Source organism: Aquarana catesbeiana, linkage group LG07 (assembly GCF_042186555.1).
Source record: "Aquarana catesbeiana isolate 2022-GZ linkage group LG07, ASM4218655v1, whole genome shotgun sequence".
In the NCBI taxonomy this organism is placed as follows: Eukaryota; Metazoa; Chordata; class Amphibia; order Anura; family Ranidae; genus Aquarana; species Aquarana catesbeiana.
Window position 1 is genome coordinate 173,497,847 of NC_133330.1, and position 14,975 is coordinate 173,512,821.

Below are 14,975 nucleotides of genomic sequence, written 5' to 3' on the forward strand. Positions count from 1 at the left end.
CCTGATATAAGTTTAGAATGTTGCAGTCTTAGTAAGAGCTTCTCCAGGGACGTATTCGCAAGTGATTGGTCCAACCCAAAACTAACATTGTGCTGCATGTTGTAATCTAGTATATTGAAAACGCCAAGTAGTAGGTATCCCCAGCTCTGTTTGTGATTGTGCAAATGATTTTAATCTGCCTATATCATATATCTGCTGGAGATATTTAATCCCATACTGGGCCCATTTGTAGCCATCTTCCAATTTAAGAAATTTCTTCAGACGTGGGTTAAACCAAAGTGGGGCATTAGGAATCAGCTGCAAGGGTGTGTCAGATGTATTTTTAAAACATATCTCTAAAATTCGTTTAGCTGTCTGAAATATGTTTGTGCCTCCTGATGCGGGTACCTCCGTTCGGTAGGGCCTCATTTGAGGAAGCCACCAATCAGAGAATTAATATAGCCGAATAGTTTTTTGGGTATATATACACCGGGGCATTAGATAGTTTTTTGGGTATATATACATTATAAACTGGTTTTCATATTTGCATTGTAAAATATTATTTTTCTCCTACTACAGATTTTAATTTTTTTTTTTTTTTTTTAGGTGTTTGTGCCCTCAATGGAAAGTTATATATTATTGGAGGGTCAGATCCTTGTGGCCAAAAAGGACTTAAAAATTGTGATGTGTTTGAACCTTTGTCAAGGTCATGGACAAGCTGTGCTCAACTTAACATCCGTACGTGTTAAATATTTTATAGTCCGTCCCCTTCCACCCTTTTCTGTCATTTTTTTTTTTCCTCTTTGTAAATAGTTTTTTGTTTATTTTCTGTAGAACCAATGGTGTTTAAGATCAGCCATATTTTTTACAATAACCAATGTATCCTTTATACAGTGTGCTGGTGCTTTTTGGCTATAGTTGTAGAATATGCCCACTGTGTAAGCTGTAGCAGTTTTATATCATAATTCTAAGTGGTAATATTTATTAGAAAGAATAGGCTTATTTTTTGTACTCTACTATTCCAAATACTACAGGAAGGCACCAATCTGCAGTTTGTGAGCTGGACAATCATATGTACATCATTGGAGGTGCAGAATCATGGAACTGTTTAAATTTAGTAGAGCGGTACAATCCTGAAAATGATACTTGGACCGTAGTAGCGCCTATGAATGTTGCTCGCCGCGGTGCTGGAGTTGCCGTTTATAATGGTAAGACCTTTTTTATAGGTTTAAAAACTGAACTGAAACCAGCTGGGGTTTGGTAGCACTAGTTCCACAATCACTAGCTTCAGACTGTAGCTATAAATATTATGCACGGTAAAGCGATACTAAGATGTGACTGGATGTATGTAAACAAGTTTTACATGAACTAAAAATAAAAGCAGATCAGTTCAATTTTTTTTTTTTTTACTGCAAACCTCATAACAATTTTTGTGGTTTAGACAGACAAGGTAAACCTGTCATGTCAATGAGGGAAACATCTGTTTTAAATGATTTTCGTTTAGGGCAGGCTTTAGTGATGTTGTATAAACCAGGAATAGCAATCACATACAGTGGAAAAACATGGTGGGTCAGAGCAGGCACCAAAGTTAAAAATGCTTTATGTTTGAAATGGTGTATTTAAATATATGTACCATGTATGTCATAGCTGCCACCAAATCCACCTTAAACCAAGAATTAAATTGTTAGAACTACCATATTGGCTCTAGGTATGCACAAAAATAATAAAAAACAAAAGAAAAATACACTGCACTCAAGAGTGTCACCAGTCATGATCTGTATAAATGACCATTGTCAAATAATATAAAACATACAAGATCAAATATGTTCATTCACAAACTTTAATATTAAAACTAAAATGTGGGCAACCTATGGGCAGTCCTAGATGATATACACCCCCCTCTCTGCTAAAGGCCTTCAGTTTTTTTTCTGCCTAGTCAGGAGTAAGGACCTAGTTCACTGCTGGCATCTCTGGTCCTGGTTAATTATTTTTTGCTTTTTAAGCTACTTTTTTTTTACTCTTGGATTTTTTCCTGTGAGTTCTACAATCAACTGCCGGACTGGGCAACGGGCTGGACACGAAGATCCAGTGGACTCCCCTGTCTGGCCAGCGAGCATGTGCAGACTGCAACTACGCACTAGGTCAGCTGCGACATTGCCCCACTGGACAGGGGCTGGCTCTGCGAGTTAAACCTCTCGCGAGGTTGCATACGACCGAGTCTCGGCCTGTGTCGCAGCGTTCCTCATGGCCGACAGCCCCCCACTTTGGTGGTGAGGAATTCTGTCTGGGAGCATTACCCGCGCAGTCGCTGGAGCGTTAAGGGGCCCCCCTCTCCTTCCTTGGAAAGATGTGGGGCGCGGGTACTCCCTGGGGTGGTCGGTCCCTCTGGGGTTCTTCTCCACAATCCCCCCCTTCCCCGGGTGAGGCCCAGGCCTCCGGCTTAGGTGCTTCGGACACTCTGGCGCCCTTCCCTGCCTCATCGGTCTTGACTGATCCTATGTGTGGCTCTGCCGTCATGGATGTGGCCCATCTTGCGGGGTTGGTGGCCACACTCCCTGTCCTGTCAGTGAGGTTGTTCCTTCACATCTGCAGTGGCGCACAAGAAGGTGCTGGTTGTCTCCCTTTTTACATCTGTGCGGGAAACTTTAAAGGATGCAGCTGTGGCTATGCCAGAGGTGCTGGTCCCCTTGGCACACATAAACTGTCCCTTCTCCCTCCTATTTTGGAATATTTGTTCGTAAAGACTGGGAGTGTCCAAAGCGTTCCTTTGTGGTTCCAAAGACATTTCGCTGTGAGTTACCCCTTTCTGGGGTTCCTCCTTAAAGAGTGGACTGTTCCACCAGTAGTCGATCCCCCTGTCTCTAGATTGCGCAAGGCGACTATGATTCTGGTAGAGGAATCTCTGGCTTTTTAAGGATCCAGCTGACATAGCTGGAGGGAGAGCAGATTCCCTCTGCTTTCGCTGAATGGGTGGACCAGTTGCTCTGGGGGCTGCAGTTTGTATGCGATGCCTCTTGGACGCAGTTCCCTTAGTTGCTAGTCTCTCTTTCTGCAGTGGTGCTTAGACATGTATTGGGGCTTAAGTGTTGGTCTGCGGACTGGGCTTCTAAAAAAGCTCTGACTGGGTTACCATTTCAAGGCAATTGTCTGTTTGGGGCTACCCTGGATGACATTGTTAAGAGTTTCACAGGAGGGAAGTGTAAATGTCTTCCACAGTCTGAAATGGGCAAAAGGGCCTTGTAGCAGTGGTCCTTCTTATCGGGACGCAATGGACCTGGTCTGGAGAGCGGGGCTCCCTAGACCCACGGACAAAGCCTTCAGCATGAAGGCACGCCCTTACCTATGTCCTGGTGTTCTGGCCTTGAACCACGAAAAGGTTTTTTCCTTCCAATTGGCGTCTGTCACCGGACTGTTGGCAGTTCTCCTTGGGGCTGTGCAAGCCCTGTTGCTTCAGGGTGTGCTTGTCCTGGTTCCAGTGGGTACAGAATGGAGTCCATCCACACAGTGATGGCGTCCCTTCATCACAGGGACTTTCGGGCTTCTGTCGACATCACGGATGCTTATTTACGCACTTCAATATGTGCCCAACACTTCCTCCAATTTTACTGTGGGAAAAGAGCATTTTCAGCTCGCTGTGTTAACTTTTGGTCTCGCCTCCACCCCTCGTGTACTCACAAAGGTGCTGGCCCCAGTTCTGGCAAGGTTACATAAGTGGGGGATTGCGGTCCTAGGCTCCTTGGAGAATCTACTGCGAGCAGTGTCCTCAGCTACCCTGAGGTGCGACGTAGCTTACTATACAGAACTCAGTTTTCAGTTGGCTCCTTTACTACCTGAAGTCTGCTTCCTTCCAGAAAATGGGATTATCTGTGCCTGACTCTGGTTTCATCTCCGGCCAGAGTGTTTCTTCCTCTGGACAAACTCCAGAAGTTGCATGCTGCATTTCAACTACTGTTGTCTCACAGGTGGGCCTTCCTGCGGTCCTGCATGGTATCTACCTTCGAGGCGGTTCCATTTGCGCAGTTCCATACAAGCTCCTTTCAAGTGAGATTCTGGCATAAAAGTGCCCCAGGTCTCTGGGCTATCGGATTCGGCTGAGCCAGAAAACCAGGGGTCCCTGGTCTGGTGGTTTCTCTCTCCGGGATTTTGGCAGGGCACATCCTTTCTCCCCTTGTATTGGACAGTGGTCACCACCAATGCCAGTCTGCCCGGGTGGGGAGGTGTCCTGGGACTGGGTTCTGCTCAGGGTCGGTGGACACTGGAGGAATCCGGACTGCCGATCGATATCCTGGGGCTTAGAGCAATCAGACTATGTATGGATCATTGAGGACGACTTCAGGGGCTCCGGGTATGGACGATGTCACAGCAGTGGTCTGTGTCAATCACAAAGAACAAAGAGTGTGTTGGCAGCCCTGACAGTAGCCAGCATCCTCCAGTGGGAAGAACACCTTGTTCCGGCCCTCTCCGCCATATGCATTCCAGGAGTAGAAAAATGCCAGGCGGTTGCCTCAGTCGGCTAGTGTTGGTCCACGGGGTGGTCCCTTCACCAGGACATGTTTCATCGGATATGTCTCCGATGGGGCACTCCCGAGGTAGACCTGTTGGCGTCCTGGCTTAGCGGAACGGTACTGAGGTTTTTGGCAAGGTCACAGGCTCCTCTGGTGGACACTGCAGACGCTCTGGTGGGGCCGGTATAGTCGGATCTACTCTTCTGCTCCTCAAGATTCTGCCGCAGCTTTTGCGCAGGATCGAGGTTGAAGGGATTCCTGTCATTCTAGTGGGCCCGGATGGTCTTGTCGGTCTTAGTATGCCGACCTGGTGTGCTTGGTTGCTGACATCCCTTGGCGACTGCCTCTCAGGGAGGTTCTACTTTGCCAAGGGCCGATCTTCCATCCTGCTTCAGTCGCTGGTTTTTGAAGGCCTGGCTGTTATGAGCCAGGTGCTGAAGTTATGATGCTACTGAAGGCTAGGAAGCCTTCCTCTGGGAAGAGTTACCACCGGACATGGATAGCATCCCCTGGTCTTGCACTCCCTGATGCATACTCTTAATTAAGGGGTTCGACATCTGCCTCCACCGGTGCGTTCGCTTCTACCGACGTGGGATCTACTCTTGGTGCGTTCAGTTCTCCCTCTGAAAATATTCGGGAGGTTCTTCTGCTTGCTCTGTCCCAGTAGGTGGCTTTTTTGTTGCTATCACCTCTGCTCGCAGAGTGTCGGAACTGTAGGCGTTACTTGTCGTACTCCTTACCTGGTGATCCACAGAGATTAAGTGGTTCTTCGCCCTTGCCCATGGTTCCCTCCTCTGATTCCTTTTGATTAAGGACGTTGTATTGCCCTCTCTGTGTCCCAGGTCAAAATGTCCTAAGGGATTTACCTTACATGCCCTGGATGTGTTCGGACGATTCGGGTGTATTTGGCAGTCACAGGGCCTTTTCGGAGATCAGATTTACTGTTTTTGTGATTGCAGATGGGCCAAAAAGGGGGCTGTCTGCTTCTTCTGCAACCTTTCTAGATGGCTCAGACAGACAATGACTCTGGTCTATTCTATCAGGGGTTGGGTTCCTCCTTTCCCTGTTACAGCACATTTTACTTAACTGTTTATTGCTTCTTGGGCCTTCCATCATCAGGCGTCAGCTGGCTTGCAAGGCAGCCACTTGGTCGTCGGTGTACACTTTCACAAAATTGTGCAATGTGGCTGTGCTGGCATCTGAGGATGCTTTTGGCCGCAAGGTGTTGCAGGCTGCTGTTTAGAGGGTCTATTTCCTCTTGAAGGGGTATTGTTCAGGTTGGGCTCCAGTTTGTTTCTGTGAGCTCCTGTTACCTGGTTGGCTCTTGTGCTAGCTTTGGGATTTTTCGTTGTCCCACCCCTCATGTTTGGCACTGCTTTGGAACGTCCCTATGGTTCTGAATAATGGAGCGCTGTGTCAGTCAATGAACGAAAGAGAAAATGGGATTTTTGACTTACCGTAAAATCAATTTTTTTCTGAGTTCCTTGACAGACACAGCACCCACCCCTCAAAGGAGTTTTGATGTTTCTGACACTGCTTGTTACTAAACTGAAGGCCTTTAGGAGAGAGGGGGTTGTATATCACCTAGGACTGCCCATAGGCGTAGGCAAGTCTTTTTTTTCTGCCTCCTGTAGGAGGTGATATAACCCTATGGTTCTGAATAATGGAGCGCTGTGTCTGTCAATGAACTCTGAGAAATGGATTTTATGGAAAGTCAAAAATACCATTTTGTGATTCATTACTGAAGGAAGCTCTGTAATGTGTCAAATTCAGACATTTGGCACCAAAATGACATTTTAATCTGTTTTATGCGAGTAGAAACAATTAATGATGATTTTGTGACATTAATGCAGACCTGATCGCGATCCAGCAATGTGCACAAGATAGGTTGCTCTCCCGGGTCTCTGCCTCCTCGTCAGCAGAGAGACAGCAGGGGCAACCATTGCCTCTCGCGGCTGTCAATCTTGGCCAATGAAGAGGGAGTCGGGGGTCTTATGTACACACAGAGCGGGGTTTGGGAGCGAGCATGCACGAGTGCACCCATGGCAAGCGGCTTGCTATTGGGGCACTCAGAGGAGAGGTGGAGCCAGGAGCGTTGCATGGAACCCGAGAAGGACAGGATAGGGGCTGCTCTGTGCAAAACCTTTACACAGAGCAGGTTAGTATAGCATGTTTGTTATTTTAAAAAAACAAAAAATTCTACCTTTTCTAATATCCCCTTTTTTAATATAACAGATGTGGTGATGTCCTTGAATGACCCAACTGTTTGTTTTTGTATGATACAATTTCTGGGATGTGGTTATCTTCATTTATCCACTCTAATTGGTATATCCATCCCCCTGAAATATTAAATTGTCCTTTCATAATCAGCTTCAACATGAAAAATTCACCACCACTTTTGATCAACGCAGTGCACTACAACTCACATTTCATTCACTTTTGTGTTGTGCTGCAGGGAAGCTGCATTTTTTTTCATACTGTATGTATGTTGTGATGCCTTGATTATACTGATCAGCAGTTGAAATCCCTGGCAGGCCCCGCCCTCCACCCTATTCTGGTCATAACTTTGTCAACTGATGTCAGACTGTTCAAAGTCCCTCAAAAGAAGTTTCCACATGTTAGTGGAGCCGCTTTTTGCTTCAGTTGTGATGGCCTGCTTGAAGCATCTCAGCTTATCATCCATATGGTTTTTTTTGTTAGTACATATCTGCAGAGCCCTTTTGTTAAATTGCTGGACTAATGGCTTTATATCCAAGCAGTACCTGACCTGCTTGGCCTTTTGAAGAACAATGCATCTTTGGACCAACTTTAGACAGTCTAATCGAGGATATAACTGAAGGCAAGGGCACCAACTGCCTTAGTGTAAAGGAGTCTACTGAAAGGTCTACTAAGTCTTCTCTTTGGTTGCTTTACTCCTGAGTTATGTACATCTCAGCTACCAAGTTCTCTGGCCATCTGCATGGTATATTGGTGTGATTGCCCAGATGTTCGGTTGGATCCTGTATGGTCAGAAATTGTCTCTGGAGTCCTCTCATTGTCTGCAGGCAACTTAAACCAGAATGCTTCAGCAGAAGAATCTACAGGGTATTCATTCTCCTTTCTTTGGTAACTCCCTGTTGCAAGAGAGCTCTGTGTTAGATCGCTCCCACTACAGGGAGGCCCCTTTTTGTTGGTCTCATTCCCAGACTTTTTTTTAGATCTCTGCTGTCATGAGACAAGTTGATCAGGTTTCTAAACAGACTGCATTGTTTGCCACTGAGAATCAGGTAGTTCCTGGCTTGGTGAATCGGCCTTCCAGTTCTGGGGTTAGTTTAATTTTCCCACTTTCTGGAAAAACCTATAATTGGATATTTCTTGTTTCCTGATTAATCATTCTGGAGTTCTATAAAATGTGGTTCCTTCTACATCACTGGATCAACCCCTTAGCAGGTAAGCTGATAAGGATCCCGTTGAACAACGTCACGATGCTGACATGCCTCCACCCTCAAAGATATCTTGCTATGATAGGTGGTATGGGAACATAGGTGTACGCAGCCTATTGCATTAGGGTGTGCACCTCATCGCTCAAACACATGTGTATATGATCTATTCAAGTAAATGTCAGCACTCTGAATTCGCCCCGAAACCACGTGCAGTGTGGAGTTCAAGCGGTAAAAGCAGAAAGTGTGGAGGCGATACAACACCTGCTCACATCCTCTCAAATTCTCTCTGAATTGTGATCTAAATACAGTTCACTCTTCAGAAATCAAAGCACATGTGAATGGGCCAGTGTCCATCGGCGCAGGTGCCAGAACGGAGTTCCTGCACATGCCGCCAGAAAAATAGCCCTGGCGCACCCAGCACACTCCAGGATCTCCTCAGTCCTAGCACAGACCCAGCACGGGATCTGGTACAACTGCATGCTGAACAGTCTTGTCTCCAGATGCAAAAAAATCATCTGGCAGTAGCAGGAAATGCTCTGATGACTCAATGGGGTCTGTATACAGTGCCTCGAAAAAGTATTCATACGCCTGAAATTTTCCACATTTTGTCATGTTAGAACCAAAAACGTACATGTATTTTATTGGGATTTTATGTGGTGGACCAACACAAAGTGGCATATAATTATGAAGTGGAAGGAAAATGATAAATGGTTTTCAATTTTTTTTTTACAAATATGTGAAAAGTGTGGTTTGCAATTGTATTCAGCCCCCTTTACTCTGATACCCCTAACTAAAATCTAGTGGAACCAATTGCCTTCAGAAGTCGCCTAATTAGTAAATAGTCCACCCGTGTATAATTTAATAAGTATAAATACAGCTGTTCTGTGAAGGCCAAGGAGCACACCAGGCAGGTCAGGGATTATGTTCTGAAGAAGTTAGCAGGGTTAGGTTATAAAAAAAAAAAATATTCCAGGCTTTGAACATCTCACGGAGCGCTGTTCAATCCATCATCCAAAAATGGAAAGAGTATGGCACAACTGCAAACCTACCAAGACATGGCTGCCGGGCAAGGAGAGCATTAATCGGAGAAGCAGCCAAGAGGCCCATGGTAACTCTGAAGGGGCTGCAGAGATCCACTGCTCAGGTGGGAGAATCTGTCCACAGGACAACTATTAGTCGTGCACTCCACATGTCTGGGGGATACAGCAAACATGTGGAAGAAGGTGCTCTGGTCAGATGAGACCATAATTTAACTTTTTGGCCTAAAAGCAAAACCCTGTGTGGTGGAAAACAAACACAAAATCACCCTGAACACACCATCCCCACTGTGAAACATGGTGGCAGCATCATGTTGTGGGGATTCTTTTCTTCAGCAGGGACAGGGAAGCTGGTCAGAATCGATGGGAATCTTAGAAGAAAACTTGTTAGTCTGCAAAAGACTTGAGACTGGGGCGGAGGTTCACCTTCCAGCAGGACAAAGACCCTAAACATACAGCCAGAGCTACAATGGAATGGTTTAGATCAAAGCATATTCATGTGCTAGAATGGCCCAGTCAAAGTCCAGACCTAAATTGCCACAGATTCTCAATTGGGAGACTTGAAAATTGCTGTTCACGCACTCTCCATACAATCCTACAGAGCTTGAGCTATTTTGCCAAGAAGAATGGGCAAAAATTTCACTCTAGGTATGCAAAGCTGGTATAGACATCCCCAAAACACTTGCAGCTGTGAGTGCAGTGAAAGGTGGTTCTACAAAGTATTGGCTAAGCAGGCCAAAGACGGTGCACTTTTTTTTTTCTGCAACCAAATTTTGCAGGATTCCCGTCATCAACACAGACAGGGTTGATGTGGGAATCCTTCCTACCGAGACATTGTCCTCTCCGGGCAATAGAAGTCATTCCTGCCTGGAGAAGACAGTGATTATTTCTAGCAGCTTTAGCAGCCGCTAGCGATAATCACAAGTAAATCCAGCAGGCTGTTTGTACCCAAGTTAATCAATCAACTTTGTACATTCAGCCTGCCCTTACACGGTTCAAATCTTGGCTGGTTCCTGCTGGACTGGCTGAGATTTGAACAGTCTATGGCTTGCTTTAGTTCTGTGTTAATCTGTCACAATAGAAAGTCTTATGCCTCGTACACACCGGTATTTGTTTTATTGTTCAACTCAGCAGGGCTGAATGAAAAAAACTGACGGCTCAAGAGGAGCCGCTATCTATCTGACGTTAGTACAGCGATTCTCTCTATTTCTAACCCTTTGTTAGAGCAGATAATGTTCTAATCTAGTTTACAACTCCTAATGATCTGCCAGTACAGATAGGGTTAATGGCAAATACACCTTCCCCAACCCTCTCAAGAACTAAGTAGGGTTTTTTAAGTACTGGAGTTTTCCAGAGCTTCCATAAAAGTATCTAAAAAGGGTAAGCTGATTTTTTTTTAATTATATATTGTGTGAATGGTAATATAACAAATATGAAGTAGGCGTTGCCCTTGTTATACATTGTTACTTGATGGAATTGAAACTTTGTTCTCTGTGCATTTTCAGGAAATATGGTTGCACTCCTTGAAGGATATTCTATCCTATTCATCCTCAGGGGGATTTTTCTGGTAGTCAGGTAGCCTTTGTGAGATGAGTGTTTACCCCGACAGCCATTTTATGCACAGATCCCTATGTGGGATCAGGTGAGAATAACTTAATCTGACCTAGGACAGTTTTGATCTACTTCAATTGAAAGGGTTAAGTGTAAGCGATTTGAAACGTGGTCAAAAACGAAAGTGTTTTAGTAAGTTGTGCCATTGTGCAGCCTCTGCAGAACTGTCTCTGACAGGTGGTGAGGAGGCATTATGTTGTCTACTTCACTGCTTGTTTTAATCCTAAAAACCTAAACCATCCACATTCAGTTGAATGAGAGGATATACACTCACCAGACACTTTATTAGGTACACCTTGCTAGTACTGGGTTGGACCCCATTTTGCCTTCAGAACTGCCTTAATTCTTCATGGCATAGATTCAAAAAGGTGTTGGAAACTTTCCTGAGAGATTTTGGTCCATATTGACATGAAAGCATCATGCAGTTGCTGCAGATTTGTCAGCTGCACATCCATTATGTGACTCTCCCATTCCACCACATCCCAAAGGTGCTCTTTTGCAGTGGTTCTCAGTCCTTAAGTACCCCCAACAGGCCATGTTTTGGGAACTTCCCTTAGATAAAATAGCTCTTATAAATACCATTGATATTGATTTAAAGCAGCTGTGCAAAGTAAAGGAAAACCTGAAAACATGGCCTATTGGGGGTGCTTTAGGACCGAGGTTGAGAACCATTGCTCTGTTGGATTGAGAACTGGTTACTGTGGAGGCCATTGGAGTACAGTGAACTCATTGTCGTGTTCAAACATTAAGTGGTGAGAAGATTTGAGCTTTTTGACATGGTGCATTATCCTGCTGGAAGTAGCCATCAAAAGATGGGTACACTGTAGTCATAAAGGGATGGACAGGTATACTCAGGTAGGCTGGGGCGTTAATTGATGATCAGTTGATGCTAAGGGGTCCAATGTGTGCTAAGAAAATATCCCCTGCATCATTACACCACCATCAGCCTGAGCCGTTGATACAAGGCAGAATGGAGCCATGCTTTCCATGTTTACGCCAAATTCTGACCCTACCATCTAAATGTCACAGCTGAAATTGAGACTCTTCAGCCTAGGCAATGTTTTTCCAAATATTCTATCGTCCCATTTTGGTGAGCCTGTGTGAATTGTAGCCTCAGTTTCCTGTTCGCTCACAAGTGTGGCACCTGTTGTGGTCTTCCGCTGCTGTGGCCCATCTGCTTTGAGATTCGATGTGTTGTGCGTTCAGAGATGGTATTCTGCATACCTTGGTTGTAACGAGTGGTTATTTGAGTTAATGTTGCCTTTCTATCATTGCGAACCAGCCTGCCCATTCTCCTCTGACATCAAGGCATTTTCATCCACCCAACTGCCGCTCACTGGATATTCTCTTTTTCAGACTATTCTGTAAACCCTATAGAGATGGTTGTGCGAGAAAATCCCATTAGCTCAGCAGTTTTTTTTAAATACTCAAGACCAGCCTGTCTGGCACCAACAACCATGACACGTTCAAAGTCACTTAAATCCCCTTTCTTCCTCATTCTGATGCTCGGTTTGAACTTCAGCAAGTCATCTTCACCACGTCTAGAAGCGTTGAATTGCTGCCTTGTAATTGGCTGATTAGCAATTTGTGTTATGAAGCAATTGAACAGGTGTACCTATGGGTAATAAAGTGGCTGGTGAGTGTATGTGCTCCTAAGGGGGGGGGGGGGGGGGGGGAGCAGTTGGGGGTGGTAAAAATGCATCTCAGCCACCCCCTCCAACCTCAAGCTTAAATAAGGTATCAGGTTTTATTGCGGATGGTGTTTTTATTGGACAGGGTCTGTTAATTTTTAGGACACAATGCAATTAGAAATGTTCTTCAGTAGTGACACACGCTGCGTGTAAACACTTTTTTTTTTTTCCACTAAATTAAGGAAGTGTTACTCTGTATTCCTGTCCCCATATGTCTTGTCTTGCTTTAACAGGGACCGAACGTGAGTTGAAATCTCCAGTGAGGTCACCATGCTAAATATAAACCCGATGAGTGTTCTTTCCTAAGTCTATCCACAACTATCCTTTTTTTCCCACAAATAGAGCTTTATTTTGGTGATGTTTAATCACCTGCGGTTTTTATTTTTTTGCGCTATAAACAAAAGAGCAACAATTTAGGAAAAAAACTGGCAGGGAGGGGGTTAATGCTAGGGGGAAATCAAGGGGTTAACTGTTCATTGGGTGTGTTCTAACTGTAGGGGGGATAGGACTGACTAGGGGAAGAGAGAGATTGGTGTTCATACTTAGTATGAACACACAATCTGTCTCCTCTCCCCTGAGAGATCGCTCGTGACAGAGGAAGAACCAGGATCTGTGTCAGATCCTGGTTCTTCCTCTGTCACGAGCGATCGCGGTTGCCCGGCGGTCTTCGCACCCATCATGCACTTGCTTATGCTCCGGGCACACGCTGCAGGTGCGTGCACAGAGCGGCTGGTGAGTGTGTGCATTCTCTTCTATCCTCCTCATTCATTAAAAGGAAAGTGAGAGGAGGGGAAGATAGGTGGAACTGAGTGGGGGGCGGAGCTAGCTGGGAGATTGGGGACCAACAGAGCATGTGACACGCATACATCACAAGAGGAGGAAATGGGAGGGGGTAGCGAGTGAGGGAAAGCATTGCTGGCTGGCATAGTCAGGACCAACAACTGATCTCGGAAGTGGCAGTGTGCAGGAACTGTCATCTGAACACTTCAAATGTTATCAGTCCAGTAGAGGAGGGGTTCTAATTGGCTTGATTAGATAGATGTATCTAATCAACCATTCAAGAAACTAAATATAGATTTTGATGTCAATCTGGGGGAAATTTTCATTTTTGACTGGAATTCCACTTAACCTCCCTGGCGGTTTTCCCGAGTGTGGCTCGGGGTTAAATTTCAGTCCCATTAGCGGTAACCCCGAGCCACACTCGGGATCGCATTGCAGGATCCTGGGGCAGCGTTACTTACCTTGTCCCTGGGATCCTGCGATGTCCCCCGCAGTGTCCGAGGGCTCCGTCCTCCTCCGAAGCCTCTCCGTGCCAGGCTCCGTTCCCTGCGAGCGGCGCGACGCACGGGGGCGGAGCCTGGCGGCAAATTCAAAAAAATGTCAAAATCATAACACATACAGTACTGTAATCTTACAGATTACAGTACTGTATGAAATGATTTCACATCCCTTTTGTCCCCAGTGCTCTGGCCCATGCCCTGCATGCAGTTTTACATGATATACACTGTTCTTTCGGCCTGGAAACTGGAGATTGTCCATAGCAACCAAAAAGTGTCCCTTTACGTCAAAAGTGGCTTTAGACCAGCTAGAAAACAGCGATAGTAAATTAGAACACTTGCAGAATTGAGCGATAGTGAATTGTGGGGAAATTTATTTTATTACTATTTTTTTTAATTTTTTTAAATTATTTATTTTTATTTATTATATTATAATTTATGTTTTTGTGTTTCAAACTTTATCATACCCGGGATATCTACTAGACTCTGGTTTGGACAGATTTAAGTGTGTTATTGTTAAGATTTACAGACCTACAATATAAAACGCCAAATTTCCATGCAAAATAATTGTACCGCTTTCAGCACCTAAAATCCGAAAGAATCATACCGCCAGGGAGGTTAAAGGTTTACATTCCAAAATATTTTACTCTTGACGTATTGACATTCTGCTTGACCTTGTGATGAAAAGCTCATTTGTTTGTTTACAGGTAAACTTTTTGTTGGAGGAGGTTTTGATGGCTCTCGTGCACTAAGCTGTGTGGAATCGTATGACCCTTTGAAAAATGAGTGGAAGATGGTTGGAAGCATGAATTCTGCGAGAAGCAATGCTGGTTTATTAGCTATAGGAAACAACATATTTGCTGTTGGTGGATTTGATGGAAATGATTTTTTGAATACAATTGAAGTTTATAACACTAGCATAAATGAATGGAGCTCATACACCAAAATGTGCAGATCTGAAGCCTGGTAGATATTTTGTTTAATTTTTTTTACCTTACGAGGGCTGACCAAAAAGTAAAGAGAATGACAAAACCATCATCCACCTTTTTTTCTTTTTTTTTTTTTTTTTTTTTTAACCAAGTCCCCTTAAATTTGATTGCATTTGTCCTTGCAGCACCCCAAGGCACACCGTTGCTGAAACTCAATTTAGTACTCCAACCAGACGTTGGCAGAAGATACTTTAGTCATCAGAAAATATTTCCCCTACATAGCTATCAGATGTTAAAGCATAAAAGGTCCTATATAAAATGGTCCAAAAGTATGATGAAACATTCAGTCAGATTTGCTTATGCTCTGCTAGAATTTTGGGTACCTATCAAAATTTGCAAAGAAGCTCATGGGTCTGTTACAACCATGCACACATTTCCAAGTGCAGTGGCTGCAGCGCATCTCATTTCATGAAAATAAATCAGAACGCACATCTTTGTACCATGAAATGTCATTCAAAATTAAT

At 44.5% G+C, this 14,975-nt stretch overlaps 1 protein-coding gene across 1 annotated transcript in view; it reads left to right on the top strand.

Annotated features, from left to right (window-relative positions):
* The window catches only part of IVNS1ABP (influenza virus NS1A binding protein), a 163,083-nt gene extending 148,475 nt beyond the window's left edge, over positions 1 to 14,608 (top strand). Inside the window, exons 13-15 of the mRNA XM_073592881.1 lie at positions 586 to 717; positions 1,014 to 1,187; positions 14,230 to 14,608. Of these exons, the coding sequence (XP_073448982.1) occupies positions 586 to 717; positions 1,014 to 1,187; positions 14,230 to 14,492 (569 nt within the window). The 3' untranslated portion in view covers positions 14,493 to 14,608. The remainder of the gene's footprint in view (positions 1 to 585; positions 718 to 1,013; positions 1,188 to 14,229) is intronic.
* The last annotated feature ends 367 nt before the right edge of the window (positions 14,609 to 14,975 follow it).